Here is a 16,219-nt window from a genome sequence, read left to right as displayed (position 1 = left end):
AACAGCAGCCAATGCATTTATTTGGAGGAGACTGTGACAAATGGTCCAGTATAAGTCAGTGGTTAAACATAACAGTAACATGGTCAATGTTCAACAATCTCATCAAAAAAAAAAAAAAAACATATTGACAATCTGAAGATTAGAAAAAAAGACAAAGATAAGTTAACATTGCTTTGTTTAATTCACAAACAAAGAATAAAATTAGAAAGACGTCATAAAAAAAAGAATCCATGGGACTATTTACAAGCACTGTACAGGATGGAGACGAGTCTTCCTGCTGCAAGAAAGACAGAAAACAATAATACTGTTAGGAGGTTGTACACTTAACATCCTTTTTCTTTTGCACTCATGCGTATACATTTTTATCTTAGAAAACTAAAAACACACAGACTCACTTAGCTAAAGAACAGAAACAATGAGTCTGCCCTCATATGAGGCAGATTTTCAAACAACAATAGTAGAAATCCCTAAAGTGTAAATCTGTCAAATTGGACACTAGATGAGTCTTTTTACCTATAAACGATTGAGCAGGTTGTTCTGAATGTCCTCATATGCCTGGTTGTAGATTTCCTCTTTAGACTTTAAACCATCCAGGCATTCTGTAACAGTTAAAAAAAAAAAAACACAACAAAAAATATTAGAAGTGTAAAATACTTTACACATTATTTCCACAGACATAAAACATCAAGTTAACATACGGATATTCAGGCCGCTGCTCTCCATCTCTCTCCTGTGCTTCAGGTACATCGGCCACACATGGCCATCAAACAGACCGGGAGGGTCAGGGACGGTATACTGCCGTGTACTGAAAGGAATAAAACTGTTAGAGAGCGTGCATCTGCCATGAAACGAGGAAAACCTTACAAGAAAAGAGGAAATGAGAGAATGTATTCATTAAAGTGCTGGAAAGGTAAACACTTCAGATAATGTTTGTGCACGCTCACCTTCTCCTTCTCTTGCACTCCTCGTATGGAATCGTGATGTAATAGCTCTTGTCGAAAGCATCCAGCAGAGGCCTAGTGGAAAAGATAAACAAGGTTTAACAACAAACTAGAAAAGTACATGGTCATGTCACTGCCAATACTGTCTCTTATCTTTCTGCAGTGTTCTTGATACTCATCCCTCACTGTGACAACCAACCAGCAGTGAGCTTTGAGGACAACTCATAAGCCATATGTCTGCTGAAACCCTTATCTTTAACTGCAGGACCTGCTCGTAGGGGTACGTGTATCTGTATGCGTACCAATAGTAAGCATGCAAATTGAACATTACAGAAATAACAACAGTTCCTCTTCACTAAAAATTATGTAATGTGATTCAAAAGAAGATTATTTATTTAGAGGCAGATTAGAAAGAAAAAAAAATACACAATTTTCCCACAGAATACATTTTACACTGTGCAAAAAGACAAAAGTTCTAATTATACTCAATCTGGAACAATTAGCCAGACTACTTGTTCAGGGCAGTGCAACAAAGATAGAAACTTCCATGTAAGCATCGCCTCAAAGATCACAAACGCACACCAGAGTGACTGAATATCAACTCACGGGTAGTTGTAGAGCAGGAAGCCCTCCACGATCAGAATGTGAGTCTGCTCGTCTGGGTTTGCCTCGTCGGCTGCAGACGACAGAGGGACTCCGTGAGAACGGGCGAACTTCACTGGGTTCTCAATCCAGGCTTTTACTGTGTTGGCCATTGCCTCCATATCCATAGACGTTATCACTATAGCGCAAGGTGGATAGACGAGAAAAACAATGGAAAGGAGAGATAGGGAATTAGAGTAGACATTAGTCAAGAATATACAAAAATTGGCAATGGGTTTTGCATTTTTGCTCCAAGTTACTAGAGTATGTCAGTTGAATGTCGTGCAGTGTATGCAGTGTTGGAGGGAGAGGTATACAACATTAAATGTATACAATAAGTCTTCAGTGAAGTCTTACCATCCCATTGTCTAAAGCCGTCCTCCCCGACTTCTATCTGATCGGGTTTCTGAAATAACATTCACCAATAAAACATTGCTGGAACCTCACAGCTCTAAACACAAGTAGCAGAGTCTACTCACATGCAGAGTATTTTGGCTAAAGGAGTACACACACACACACACACACACACACACACACACACACACACACACACACACACACACACACACACACACACACACACACACACACACACACACACACACACACACACACACACACACACACACACAAAAAGGAAGCAAAGGGTAATTAACTAAATAACACAGCTGTAATGAAATTGGGGAAAAGAGGGAGAATAAACACTATAAAAAAGGGAAGGTGCTAAAGGAAAATAAGTAAAGAATAGATGCATTTGGCAGAGTTAGAATATTTTTGGTTATCAAATATAAAGTTAGACAAAAATCCTGACTGAAGCAGTAACACAAGACGGTAAAGAAACTATGCTCCATATTTGTGGGGGTGGAACTTTACTTGGCAGTACTCATTGTTCCATACCGACAATGCTAAGTAAACAAGGAAGAGTTTCTTAAATAACACTTGTCCATTTCCTAAAACTCACCTTGAAAAAGTCATCTTGGTGCACAACACAGCAGTTGGGCAGAGTCTTCATCAACTTATTCGTCAGGGTGGTTTTGCCACCATTAGTGACTCTAAAAAAGAAAACATGATAAAAACAAATTAATGTTGAGCTATAGATATGAATTAAAACTGAACTATCTGGATTTAAAAAGCAATCCGTCAATATACATAGTGTAATTTGTTTACATGTTATGGTAACTCAAGGATGACTACATTTAGTACACAAGAAAAAACAAAGTTAAACGTGTGATTAAAAGGTGCACAGCTTTTGTAAACAAATGGTAATCAATAAAAAGCACATGCACAGTTTAACGTAAATCATCCAAAGTAACAAGGATTCATGCAACTTCCTCAAATAAATCATGAATCATGAATCTCCCTCCACTTTTCAACAGGGTCTCGCGGTGAATTTCAAATGTCCCGCTCGTTTGATGACAACACACCATCACACCGACACCCCTGTGAACATGGTTCAACACGTTGTGGCGCGCAGCTGACGAACAAGTTGTCCACATAAGAAACCGTCCATCAACCAGAAGCTAACGTTTAGTCTCCCCTTAAGAGAATAACTTCATCTGGACCACGAGTGTAACTTTACCTCCAGGAACAATAACATAACATCATGTTCGTCAACAGTTTCCCGCTGACCGCCAGTCAGTTCAGCAATGAATTTAAATCATGCATAAATAGCGTGAATGTAACGTTAACTCGACGAGGACCATGTTTTAAAACAAGCACTTTGACACAAATATAAAACTCACCCGCCAATTCCTATAATGTATTTCATCTTTCCGTCTCTTCTCGGCAGTCCTGCTCAACGTCAGCTGAAGAAACAGTCAAGAGTACTTTTATACTCCGTCGAGGATAGAAATCCGACAAATTAAACGCTTAAAAAAAGTCGTGAATATAACGTGTAGCTCTGATAACGTTTCTTACTCCTGCTCCATTGAATGAGCAGGCCGGGCATTGCAATTTATACCCAACTTGCGTCGTATTACGTCACCACTCACGCAATCATGGGGCGTCCTCGTGGTCGGACGTGCTCGTGCTCTTCTTAACTAGTGCTACGTGCCTTTTCGCAGCAGCCAATCAGAGGCCCTGGAGCTCCTGCCACCAGCCAATCACAGCCCGCAAACTTTCACATATTTACATGTTTCCCTGCACCTGCTCTTGTCCAACACAGCGCCGATCACACGTACACCGTCACGTTAATCCACCTGATGACCTGACGTGGAAAAGTACCATTGACGGTGTTTTATTGATGCATTCATACAACAGCTCTTTTGTTCCGCTGTTTACCAGGAAGCTGGTTTAATATCTGTGCGAACAGTTCTAAAACAAATCAGTGTGGAAACTACTGAAGACAAATATTAAATAAGTACAATAAATACAAATACTTTGACAGTAGACTAAGTTACAACATATATTATTATTAGTTGTAAAACTCTATTCACATGGTTGGTAACTTTTTATTCAAAAATGTACCTAAATAAATGTTCTGATACCACACCAATTACAAGTAAAAGCCCTATATTTAAGTACAAACAGAATTATCAACGGAATATACTCAAAGTATGACAAGTAAACATATTAGTTTGTCATGAGCCCTGCTAGTGGTAGTGTATTATAGTATAATACAGCATATATGTAGAATAGACTGAAAAAAACTTCATTACTTGGGTAAATGTACTTACTTTTCACAAATTATTTTAAATCAAACCAATATACACAGGATGCAGATTAAAAAACATCTCATTTTATGAAACAAAATATAGAAACCAAACATCGCAATATCTTATCACATTTATCTTTGCCTTTTAGTGGCTTCATTGCACTGGGAGCAATGTTCATATAACATCCTATTAAAAAACAAACATGGGAATATACTCCCATCCCTGAGAAACTTTCATGTGTTATGTAACTATATGTGTTATGTAAACTATATTTGAAGAGTATTACTGGTCTCATAGAAAGTGTGAAAAACACATTTTGGGAGGAACAGTTTATTCAGTTATACAAGGCAGAATCGATCATATCAATCTAAAGCACAGAACCATGAATGATAGATCATCTTTCCCATTTGAATCTGAGCAAATGTTTTACAGCAGACAAATGGTAGGCAAAGAATTTCTAATAATATAAATATTGTGCTTTTATAGTCAAAATGAACATTTGGACTTTTGGAAAGGTCTCATAAACCATTTCTATGCAAATCTTGCTTCTATTACTGGGTGAAATTTGATATAATACACCTGTAAACTACAATAACTATGAATGGAAAGGCTACACTTTACATTCTGTCACTTTTTCTAGATTCCTTTAAAAATAATTTGGTGCAAAAATAGGCACTCAGTGCAAACAAACCTCAAACACAAAGAATGACGATCTGCAGTAACTAAGCTGTTCCATCAGGAATGCTCAATATTTGATGAAACTGCTCATGTTTGGTTTACTGGTTTAGAAACAGCCGAACAGGAATAAAAATAATTGACAAGTTGAACTTTAAAAAAGACAAAATAAGTGAATCGAGATGGCACTTTAGAAACAAACATTTCATGAGACCAGTTTTTTGTAAGAAGCATAAACATGTTAATTCTATAACTGCTACACAATTGCATGCCATCAGCAATTCTACTTAATAACACAAAATATGCTTTCAGAAAACCTTTCTCCACCTAAACACAGCAAATCCAATAGTGCAAAAAAGGTAGGCAGGCATTACAATTTATGCAGTTCTTTACAAAAATAAAAAAATCGTACTTCTCTGCCCTCCTGCTACATATAGTTAAACAGATGGAAGACACAAGAGGAAATCAATGTAACCCCAGAGAACATCCGATCCTTAATGCATAAAGATGTTTAAGAAATGTTCAAACTTCGGTTAAATATGGGAACCTGTGGACATCGTCCTGTTCATCAGACACAACCACATAAAAACATATCGGGATGTCGTTCTGCTGAAATGTACAAAACATTTGAAATCATAAACATAATCTTCATGTTAGCTAAAAAAAACGTGTGATGGTGCTGGAGAACAAAGAAAATTCCATCAGAGGCCACTAAAATACTTCATCAAGTTAGTGGTCATGAACATGTTTTCACAGTCTAAGCAGACAGTAAATGTTCCCATCTGAAACAAATCAATAGGAATTATAGATTTGCACAATTTATAACATTAATACACAATCACATGTACAATGTTTGTGTATTGTGTCTTGATTATTGCCACTTTTATACAAAATTATTGCAGATGTTTTTTTCTATAGTGGGTTAGAATTATATTCGTCTTACACATTTCATATGTAATATGACTACAGTCTAAATGTTAATATAAAGCACATGTGCCTAATGTTGTATGACATATATTTACGTGGCCATAACCATGTTTCACAAAATAAACAAGCATTGTATTTTGCAACACACGTTTCTTAGAGATTTTGTTATATGGGGTTGACTGAGGCATACCATTAACACGAGATACAGTACAGATGTTAGTACATTTGGACATTTTCACAATGTCACTACAGCAAAGGAGAGAGCGTGTGAAGGCCTTATGATACAGCTGGTATGAGGCAAAACCAATAAAGATGAAGGCATCTGATGCGTTGTTATTTACATCTGATGGACATTACATTCACACAAACCAGCATGAATATAAATGGGTGTTTAGACTGGTGGTCACAAACTGACCCAAGATCAGCATCTGAATCAGTGTTGAATATTTCACAACATATGTTCACATCAGTTGTGTCAGGCAAAACGCTGATATCTGCAAATGTCGGATTTCAGTTAATTTTGTATATTTATTTAACTATCAAAAAAGAAATTTGGACGAAAGTCATTTTGTTTTGCACTGTGAGTTTCTGTCAATCACCTGGTTTTCCAGAGCATCACGATGATGTAATATTACAACGTGGGCTGTATAACAGGTCCGACCACAAAGCAGAATAATAAGTCAATGAATCCAGCAATAGTTTCCAGAATGAAACACTTCCTGCAGCGTCTTCCTCTTTACATTTTTAAGTTGCAATATGAAACCTGTGATAGAAAGAAGAAGTGGTTCCACAGAAAAGGTTAATGTTCATCATCTTCACAGCACAAATCTACAGCTGGATGTTGATAAAACGAGAAAGCAAATGAAGACTTGTTGGACCCACTGCTTCATACGGCTAGAAATGCTAAGGTTCATGCTCCAGACATCTGCTTAATTTATATATACGCTTGTTTTTAAATATAGAACTTTTTTCAGAGACAAGCGATTCACATCCCTCTGGCTCTGGAGGGTGTGTTGAACTTTATTTATTAGAGGAACATGACATTTTGACATTTTGCTTTGCATTTTGAATCAGTGGAAGCATGAAGCCTACACTAAAATACTAGGAAAATGGCACTCCAGGGAAGTATCAATGAAAAGATAAATATGATTGTTTAAAAAAGCATACTAAGGCTATCTAATAGAATAAATAACATTTGGTGTGGAAGTGTGATAACAATCATCCACATCAGGGCGCCTAAAAGATATAGAACAGTGCTTTATACCTTTACCTGCAAAGCTGTCCTTCTCATTACTTATAATTAACATACATCGACTTTGGCCTGAAAATGAGAAAAAAAAAGAAGAAGAAAAAGTTGGAGGGATGACAACATACATACAATTTATACTATTTAAATGTTTAATGTGAAAATCTGATTTTAAAATTCAAGGTGGACCGGTACCTCTCAGATTTCTTTATTGGTTCCTGTTGGACTGGCTGCGGCTGGTCCTGTTGTCTGTCCTGCTCCATTCTACACGCACACACACACACACACACACACACACACACACACACACACACACACACACACACACACACACACACACACACACACACACACACACACACACACACACACACACACAGACAGAGAGACAGAGACAGAAAGAGAGCGAGAGAATTATAGGCATTTGGGTTGATGCCCATTTGGTTGTGAATCTAATAGCAGTTTTATGAAGCCAATTAATTTAATGTAAGTGCTTTAATGTAAGTTAATTTCAAGTGCATTCTGTAGGAGCCATATATAATATATATATATATATATATATAGGCTGATCTTATCAAATGTATTTTACCTTTCCCTCCTTGCTTTAATCCTCTCTTCGTCAAATCTGAAAATAAGTAACGCTGTTAGATCCTTCAGTAAAATCAAGTCTTTTTAAAGAGCTCAAGTACTAATCGTATTTTACTTTAATTCAAACACATTACTCTTGTTCTTCGCCAGATGCACATGAACGATCATCTGGACAAGCTGCTGTCACTGCTGCAGCTCGTGTTCTCCATCTAGTGGTCAGAAATACTTACTGCACCACACACTCGGGTACATGGACATGATCCATGGGGACTATCTCTGCCAGTTCATCCAGGCTGTGGACATACTGGATCTTATTCATGAACTTCACACTGCAGAGAGACAACAGGACAACAACAACAACAATATGGCCACCGTTACAGTCGCTGCATCACTGATGTCTTAGTTACATAATCCTCATGCTCAAAAGATCGGCCGCGTCCTCAAAAGTTCATTGCTATAAAAAGCATTTAAACTTGTGCACTGAGTTTTGTGGATTTAGATATATTTATTCAGTTGCTGAAATTGTAATATATATAATGACAAAATGTAATGCACACTGGCTGTAATTTGGGATTTGTTTCTTTATGCCATGTGCTGTTTTTACAAAACAGCACCAATATTTGGGTCATCATATTATTCCCGTTTCACAATGCATATAAGACCCATTAACTTCGGGGCTAATAGAGACTTCATTAAAGGATGCGGTTAAAAGTTGTGAAAGTACAAAGAAAGAATTCACACAACCAAAACCCTGAAAAAGAAAGAAAAACAAAAGAGGGACCGATGAAGCCAATTTACCTTCTACAAAAGGGAATCATGCGTTGGGGGTCCATAGCTGCCCCAAAAAATGCCCGCACAAAGTCGGTTAATATTTACAACCTGTTTAATCATTATGCGGCACTTGAACACTTGAACTTCACATTCAGTCAAATGCCCAAAGCTAGAAACTGACATTGCAATATCTATTCTGAGAGAAAATGTGAATTGATTGGTCATGATTTCCAACGTGTGTGTGTGTGTGTGTGTGTGTGTGTGTGTGTGTGTGTGTCTGTGTGTGTGTGTGTGTGTGTGAGTGTGTGTGTGTGTGTATAACCTGATAAAGGGCCTGGATATAGCCAGCACGGTGCGTATGAACCAGGTGGGATGAGCGATGACCAAAGACTTCAGGTTCTTCCTCAATCTACCGTCACAATATGAAGAACATTCAGTTAACACAGTTCAGTTAGTGTCTAATATACATATGTCTATCAATATTAAGTTTTTTTCTAAGAGTGCTATGAATGTAACCTGTGACTCATCCTCCGACTCGTACTGACAGCAAGTGACAACTTCCATTAACCTCCAATTTGTGTCTGTCAGTTCCAATGTCATGCATTTCTGTATATTGACGCTGAAAAATACTCAGCAGCTAATTAATAGCAGGTTGAACTTGAATCATATTTGAGTTCAGAACAAAGTCATCTATTAAATGAGTAATAAGAGACGTTTTATAGACAGCACATCACAAATATAATATCTGAGTAGTTTCTCTTTTCACTACCTTCTGTCAATCATTTGGTAGCATTTCTTGAGCCAACTGATTCCAGGCATTTTATTCCGAGGAGTGGCTCCATTCATGTAGATGATCAGGTAGTCTTCAGCCACGAGCATCTCCAGACTGCTCACCACATACCTGGAGGAGAGGGAAGGCTGTCAAGTGTCATATGAACACACTGAATAACCCCAAAACAGTTACATGAGAGGGTACAACATCATGGACGGATTATGAGATAACAGACACTGGGAATGAAAAAAAAAATAACATGATGAACAAATGCTTGCTTTTAAAAAGAGCCATGTGACTTTCCTCTCAGACATGATCATACTGAGCCAACTAAGTTCAGACTGAGGCAGCATACACATTCATCTATTTACATCGTCAAGGCCTGTTGTTGAAAACTAAGAGTCACTCACAGGAAGAGGTTCTCCATGATGTAGTGGTAGTCTGCACAGCTGCTGTCAGGCAGGTAACAGGCAGAGAAAACAATGATGGCATTAAGACCCTCGCCATAATAACCTGATGGGAGAGAGTTTTAGTTAACAGTGAATGATGCTTCTCTGCATCTGAGTGAAATGTAAATGACTAAAACCATCTTCTAGACTCTAATGAGATGGATTTAATTGGTCTGTCCTTTCACGGACCTCCATGTGTGATGACCCGGAGGTAGGGCCTGATGACCTGCATGTCAATACGATGCTCCTGTTCTCCGATGATCACCGTCCTCCAGAGACGTCCGTTGTTGACGTTCCCCTCCTCATCTACGTTTCCTGAACCGCCAGCGGGACCTGCTTTGGCAGAGGCCACGGGCGCGTCGTCTGGACGAACACAGATGCAGATTTTGTTCTGAAATATCTGCCACGTTGCAGCACACTGGTTCCCAGGGAGAGGTAAATATATAGTCTGTGTGTAATCTAATCTTAAGTAAATGTTAGATGCTTTTTTTTTTTACTTTAAGTCTGAACAAAACTGCAGTTATATGTTGTCTTGCTGTCTGAAGATGGACATTTATTAAGGATTATGACTCAGGCTTGTGGTTTGATTTAGATTTAGAGTTTGAGTTAGTTGTTGAAGATATCCTAACTCTAACTATATGTCTAAAAATACTCCATTAAAAGGCCTGATATATATTAGTTTTCTTTGACTGACAAATACATGTAAACACATTTTAGTGATGTATTTTGTCATGGTGTAGCCAATTTTAGACACATTGTATCCGACCGGGTAGATTAGCGGGATGGGACCGTATCATATCATATATGTAAAAAAGTAACTCACAACCTCAACAGTGGCGTCAAATAAATTTAGTGGAGTAAAATATACTATATTTCCATTTCAATATTTATAATATATAATTAATTATAATTAATAAAAGGCTATTTTTTTTAAAGAAAAGTTTCGAGAAGTGATTTAAAACATGTAGATGATTCTGAAAGCTTCATTATTTATCAGTATGTCTATATATCTATATATAAATCTCTCTCTCTCTCTCTTTACATATATATATATATATATATATATATATATATATATATATAAATATATATATATATATATATATATATATATATATATATATATATACATATATATATATATATATATATATATATATATATATATATATATATATATATATTTTAAGAGGGCTGGGGCGAGAATGAACAACACACACTGAATTATTCATTATTAAGACAATTGTGTTCTCAGTTGAGGGATGCATAGTTTCAAAGGAATCTATTGTTTTCAAAAGATAATGTCATTTTCTAATGTCATGTATTTATATATATATTTGCATTTTAACCAATTACCTTCCCACTCCAGCTCATTGCCATTGGTGATGAACTCCAGCGAGTCTGTCTCGTCAGGCGTATCGATGTCATCAATGTTGATGTCCAGGTCATCTGGTGTATCCAGGAAGTCATCCGACAGCAAAGAGCCCTCGCTTTGGTCCAGTGAAAGGTTCATCTCCGGGGCGATCAATGTACGCCGTTTACGGTGGGACGAGGACATCCCTCCTCCCCCTCCTCCTCCAGGTGAGCTGACATTCAGGGAGTTAGGGGGAGCTACAGATGACGAGGAGAGGAGAGACAGATCAGAAGATGCTAGTGATGTCATAATATAGGGTTATTATGGACTTTCCATCATTGACCAATCAGTGACCCCCGGTGTTACTCACAGGCTCTGTCGTCTGTGAGACCACAAGAGGGATCCATGTCTCCGTACTCTGGTAGTGGTCTGGAGGGAAGCACACAATTAGCATGAGCATGAGCAACCAGCACTGAGCTTGTTGAGCATAATATATCATATAAAGCCAGTCATGATGCCGCTGAGAACAGAGGTTCAGCAGAACCAACTGGGTCTTTCATATTATCGAAAAATGTATCTTGAACTTCACTCTGTTCTCCAGCATACAGCCGTCTCAAACTATGGCCTCACAGTAGGATGTGACATTGTGTTATCACTGATCCGGCTAAGCCCTAAAAAGGGGAGCAAGCAAAAGATGATAGAGATGGTAATTAACTTCTCTAGGGAGATAATGAGAAAAAGAAATATATATATATATATATATAAATATAAAATAATGAAAAAGAATAAAAGATAGAAGAAGAGAGAGAAGAGGCAAGAAGTATGTCTCAGCATACAGACAAAAAGGTGCAGCTCTCTTTCCCTTTATGCTACTTGTTATTTACCCTGCGCAGCAGCAGGAGCGAACTGGAGATCCTGTCATGCATGTTTGTGTAGCATCTGCGTGTGTGTGTTTTTAGAGTAAGCAAAACTATGCACATTAGGACAGACGTGTTTTGCATATGAGCAACAACATCCAATGCTATCAGGGACCTGGAAACAATGAATTGGTTTGAACGCAAGAGATGCAGAGACTTACAACGCAGCATCATTCAGCAGAGAGAATCTTAGCTGCATTCATGTGAAAGCCAACTGCCTCTTCCTCCCTTCGAGAGGAGGACAGTGTTTGCTTGCCTCCAGCCAACAACACTGGCTTTAGCCCAGAGAGACAGGCACTGATGAACCGTTCCACCCTTTCCCCCCGGAGAAACCCTGCAGTGATTATAGTCCAATGCTTCCTTTGTCGGAAATGAAGCCAACTCTATAAACAGATTTATGGGGATTTCTTCTTTTAACAAAAGCAAGATAATCTCTTTTGTTCCAGTTCATATAGCTGCATTGTCCTTCAGCTACAAGCAACAATAACAGGACGAATCAATGATGCTTACCTTCTGGAAATAGCACGGGGCTGCTGTTGTCAAGGCGGATTCAAATAGATTTTTAAGCTGACACACCTTTGGATTTAGTTTGCTTACTCATTCCCTGTTTTCTCAGCTGACAACCGACAGTGTAGGGCAGAGCATCTCTCAGAGGAAGCTTTGATAATCCATTTGCTGCTGCCTATTCCTCCGTTTCTGTCTGGATTGAACCAAAATCTGCCACCATTTTCCTGGCGACGCTGTGTTGTTGATCAGTGACTGCTCTTGCGTCAAATGACGTAGCCTGAGACCATTTACAGACAGAGCTGCACCTGCTCCCTGGCTTCCTGCATCCCATTCTGACGGAGGAGGAGGAGGAGGAGGACGAGGAGGAGGAGGAGGAGGAGGAGGAGGACGAGGACGAGGAGGAGGAGGGAGCCCAGAACTGACTGTCATCACACTTCTCCCCTTCTCTCCTCTTTTTATGCCAATCAAGCTCTGCATCTTCACCTCTGAACATCAAATTCCCACACTCTCTAAGTGCCTTAAAAACTTTTATTTTTCCACCATTTATCTTCTTTGTTCCTTACAGTGAAAAATGATTTACAGTTAACATCAACACAATAAGCCTAGATCCACTGTTGCTTATCGTACAGACACAAGATTATGGCTATTATAAATATAAGTAAGCTTTTATGAAATAAAAAAGTGTCAATATAAAAAAAACACAGCATTGCTTCTCTATCCACGCAGACAATATTGGGAGTGATATGGTGCATAAAGAAACCCTGTTTTGGAATTAATCCAGAATCAACTGCACAATTAATCCTAGATAATAAGATTCTCATCTATGAATTAAAAAGTGCTGCATATTTATTAACACACATTCACAACAATGTGCCACACACAGCTTTAAGAGATGAGATAACGACAGTTATTTGCTCAACTGTTTCAGAGTTTTCCCACTTTCAACATCTTTCAATTGACATCAAAAGAACAGTTAATTAGATTAGTAGAAAGTAAAAGGATCCTACCTGGGGAAGTCTTCATCCTGCCACTCGTCTTTCACCTCCAAGTTCTCCATTCGTAGAGTTGCCTCTGTGGTGCCCATCCCTCTGAGAAGAGATCAGGGGCCTGGAGGCGTGAAGAAAACTGTTTATGATTGAACTCTATTTAGAATAACAAGGGATCGCTGTCACATAAAACGAGTGAACTTACTAGACAGTCAGCTTCATGGCTGCACTGCAGGAACACGTGTGACTGAGAGGAAAAAGGGAAAAGTCAGCATTGTTAGAGGATTTTATTCCAATACTTTTCCATTAGTATTTAGGGGCTGTAACGTTTAGTCAGATGTTCTTTTTTTATCCCCGACCCCGGAGGAGCACATGAGAGAGGCATGTGACTGACTCGAACAGAGCCCACTTTGAGCTCAGCTCTCCTCAAAGTCAAATATCAAGTACAAATTTCTTCCTGGGTGGAATTCCAGAGGCCAATAAGGAGGACGACAAGCACATTTAATCCTCCTTCACTGCTCTTTGGTCCTGCCGCACTGATGTGACTGCTGCCTTTTACGCTCAGGCTTGATGTCGCCAAAAGTATTAACAGAAGAAATAAAAACGTCTCTTAAGATCTAATATTCATTTGATTTTGCTCAAGAGTTAAAGAGGATTCACATTCTGGTGAATGCCTTTACAATGATCACACACTGATTGTATAATCAACGGTGGCATTAAGATGCACTGCACTCTTCTTAATTGTATTTACTGCAATCCATGTGCATTATCACACCACAACAGTGACACATTATTAACCGCAGCACAAGTCAGTTTTGGCTGGTGACCCGCATGAGAGGAGCACTGGGGTTATTTAATTAGCCTTAAAGTCCTTTTCTCTTTGTTGTTCTCCACTCAAGTATATAATCCACAACGTCTGAGCAGGTTCTGCTGAGTGACAGGATTCCCAGGTTTGTGTTGGAGGTTATTCTTACAGAGAAAAGGTTCATTATAAGTGCTCAGAGTCACAATAATGCAGTTCAGAGTGTGTTAGGAGAGTGCAACAAAAATACTGTTGTGGGAAAATAAAATACAACAAACCCCATGTGAGCCTGACTGTCTTGTCAGCAGTGCATATTGTTGCCAAAATTATGAAAAGAGTGGAGTGGTTATGGCAGCAATACTTGAGGCTTAACTAAGGAAATCATTTTTGAAGGAACAAAGCAAAGATAATAGATTAGACCATGAAGCAAAATCCACTAAGATAAAACTCAAAAGAGACAACACCCTAAAGCTGTTCAGCAAGAGGGAGAGCAGAAAACAGAATACATTATGCATTATCATTTATCAAAGACAGTGAGGTTTCTTCTTTCTCACATCATGTTTGACAGACTGGGACTATGTTAACAATGTAGTGCAATTATAAGAGAAAATATTCCAACAATTTACAAAATGCTGTCTAAAGAAATGAACCTTTACCTTAAAATACTCTGGTTGTATTATGCTACAAATACAAATTCCAATATTGCAAAAAACAATGGAACGGTTTCTATATTAAATTAATTGCCACCAGATGTGCCAAACATAACAGAGTAAAGTGCCCCACAGCCTTTCTAGGTCATCCCAAATGTAACAACCAAAAGGAAGAATACCTAAATGGATTTTATGTGTTAGTGCACTAGTGTGCATACAACAGTCTAAGGTGTCTGATTTGTGCAGCGAGCAGAGAATAGAGATGCAAGGACGTTAATTCAGTAACGATACTCACATGAGCGGTGTGAGATCCCCTCAAAACCTTTCGCTGGTCTGTATGTCCTCCCTCCTCCTCAGTCACAGACGCAAAGATTCAAAGGGATAAAGTCCTGGTCCTCCACATTCACAGAGAAGCAGAGGCCAGGCTGAATTTATCTTCTCACGCTCCTGTCTTGCACTCATTCACATGCGTGCACACACACTCGTGCACAGACACAGTCCTAGTGTCCTCGATGTCAGCCGCTAGCCAGCAGCAGGTGTTTGAAGACAGGGGGCACCTCTGTGGTGGACTCCCCCTCTTCTCTTTCGCCTCTGGCCACCTTTGTTGGGGAAAGACTGGCCGTGAAGAGCGAGCTGACAGCCGGCTCCTCAGCTCATATACGTCCACACCACCAAGACACAAAATTCCTTTAATCAGAATGCATCTGCTCTGGCATCATGATCTCCCACCCTACCGCCTTCTTTTGTCCTGCTTGTAACTACAAATACCTTTTTCCTTTCCCAATTATCAATTCAAACCCTCTCTGTGAGGGGAAATTGAGCACCAGTCTTCCCTTTGCCCCATCAAATAATCCTGCTCTTGTTTTCAGTGGTCCTCTATGTGTCTGCTGTTCCCTGGCAACAGCATCTCTCGCTCTCTCCATCCATAGCTTTTCCCCTCCTTCTCTGTCTCAGCCCCACTCTCCTTCACACACCCCAAGTCTCCTCACACATTAATTATTCAGTCTCTTTCTTCACTTTCCCCCAACCAATCATATTCCCCCTGCCCAGTTTCCCTGCAAAGTGTGCTGCTGCCCATTCCTATCAGCCTTTGTAGGGCATATATATATATATATATATATATATATATATATATATATATATATATATATATATATATATATATATATATATATATATATATATATATATATATATTATGGCATATCTGACATGGCATATTGGGAGGGGATGCGTTTAAAACCGAAGGTCATCTATATTTGCTGAAACATTACAGTTCCCAAAATGTTTAATATAAATCTGAATATGATGATGTGTTGATATTTTTTGTCTACAAAC

At 38.7% G+C, this 16,219-nt stretch overlaps 2 protein-coding genes across 4 annotated transcripts; both read right to left on the bottom strand.

Annotated features, from left to right (window-relative positions):
* mibp (muscle-specific beta 1 integrin binding protein) lies at window positions 1–3,505 on the bottom strand. Of its 2 annotated transcripts, XM_068591362.1 has the most exons (8): window positions 3,326–3,500; window positions 2,545–2,635; window positions 1,941–1,989; window positions 1,548–1,722; window positions 945–1,016; window positions 699–805; window positions 514–599; window positions 1–277 (listed from the first exon to the last, which is right to left on the bottom strand). In XM_068591362.1, exons 1-7 carry the CDS (start codon window positions 3,349–3,351, stop codon window positions 514–516), a joined length of 606 nt encoding a protein of 201 aa, XP_068447463.1. In that variant the 5' UTR covers window positions 3,352–3,500; the 3' UTR covers window positions 1–277. The 2 variants fall into 2 exon arrangements, with proteins under 2 accessions (XP_068447463.1, XP_068447465.1); XM_068591364.1 differs by lacking the exon at window positions 1,941–1,989 and having other exon boundaries at window positions 159–277; window positions 3,326–3,505.
* An 848-nt stretch (window positions 3,506–4,353) lies between these two features.
* Window positions 4,354–15,849, bottom strand: atcaya (ATCAY kinesin light chain interacting caytaxin a). 2 transcript variants are annotated; one of them, XM_068591528.1, is made up of 14 exons: window positions 15,177–15,849; window positions 13,635–13,676; window positions 13,451–13,550; window positions 11,390–11,448; window positions 11,022–11,276; window positions 9,855–10,028; window positions 9,627–9,729; window positions 9,214–9,345; window positions 8,767–8,853; window positions 7,904–8,002; window positions 7,675–7,710; window positions 7,281–7,349; window positions 7,110–7,160; window positions 4,354–6,602 (listed from the first exon to the last, which is right to left on the bottom strand). In XM_068591528.1, exons 3-13 carry the CDS (start codon window positions 13,525–13,527, stop codon window positions 7,130–7,132), a joined length of 1,122 nt encoding a protein of 373 aa, XP_068447629.1. In that variant the 5' UTR covers window positions 13,528–13,550; window positions 13,635–13,676; window positions 15,177–15,849; the 3' UTR covers window positions 4,354–6,602; window positions 7,110–7,129. The 2 variants fall into 2 exon arrangements, with proteins under 2 accessions (XP_068447629.1, XP_068447630.1); XM_068591529.1 differs by lacking the exons at window positions 13,451–13,550; window positions 13,635–13,676; window positions 15,177–15,849 and adding an exon at window positions 12,447–12,762 and having other exon boundaries at window positions 4,355–6,602.
* Window positions 15,850–16,219: the final 370 nt, after the last annotated feature.

The sequence above is a fragment of the Clinocottus analis genome, unplaced genomic scaffold, assembly GCF_023055335.1.
Source record: "Clinocottus analis isolate CAN_PGR_092001 unplaced genomic scaffold, fCliAna1.0.p SCAF_25, whole genome shotgun sequence".
In the NCBI taxonomy this organism is placed as follows: domain Eukaryota; kingdom Metazoa; phylum Chordata; class Actinopteri; order Perciformes; family Cottidae; genus Clinocottus; species Clinocottus analis.
The sequence above is the reverse complement of the archived record's forward strand: the minus strand, read 5'-3'. Positions and strand labels throughout refer to the sequence as shown.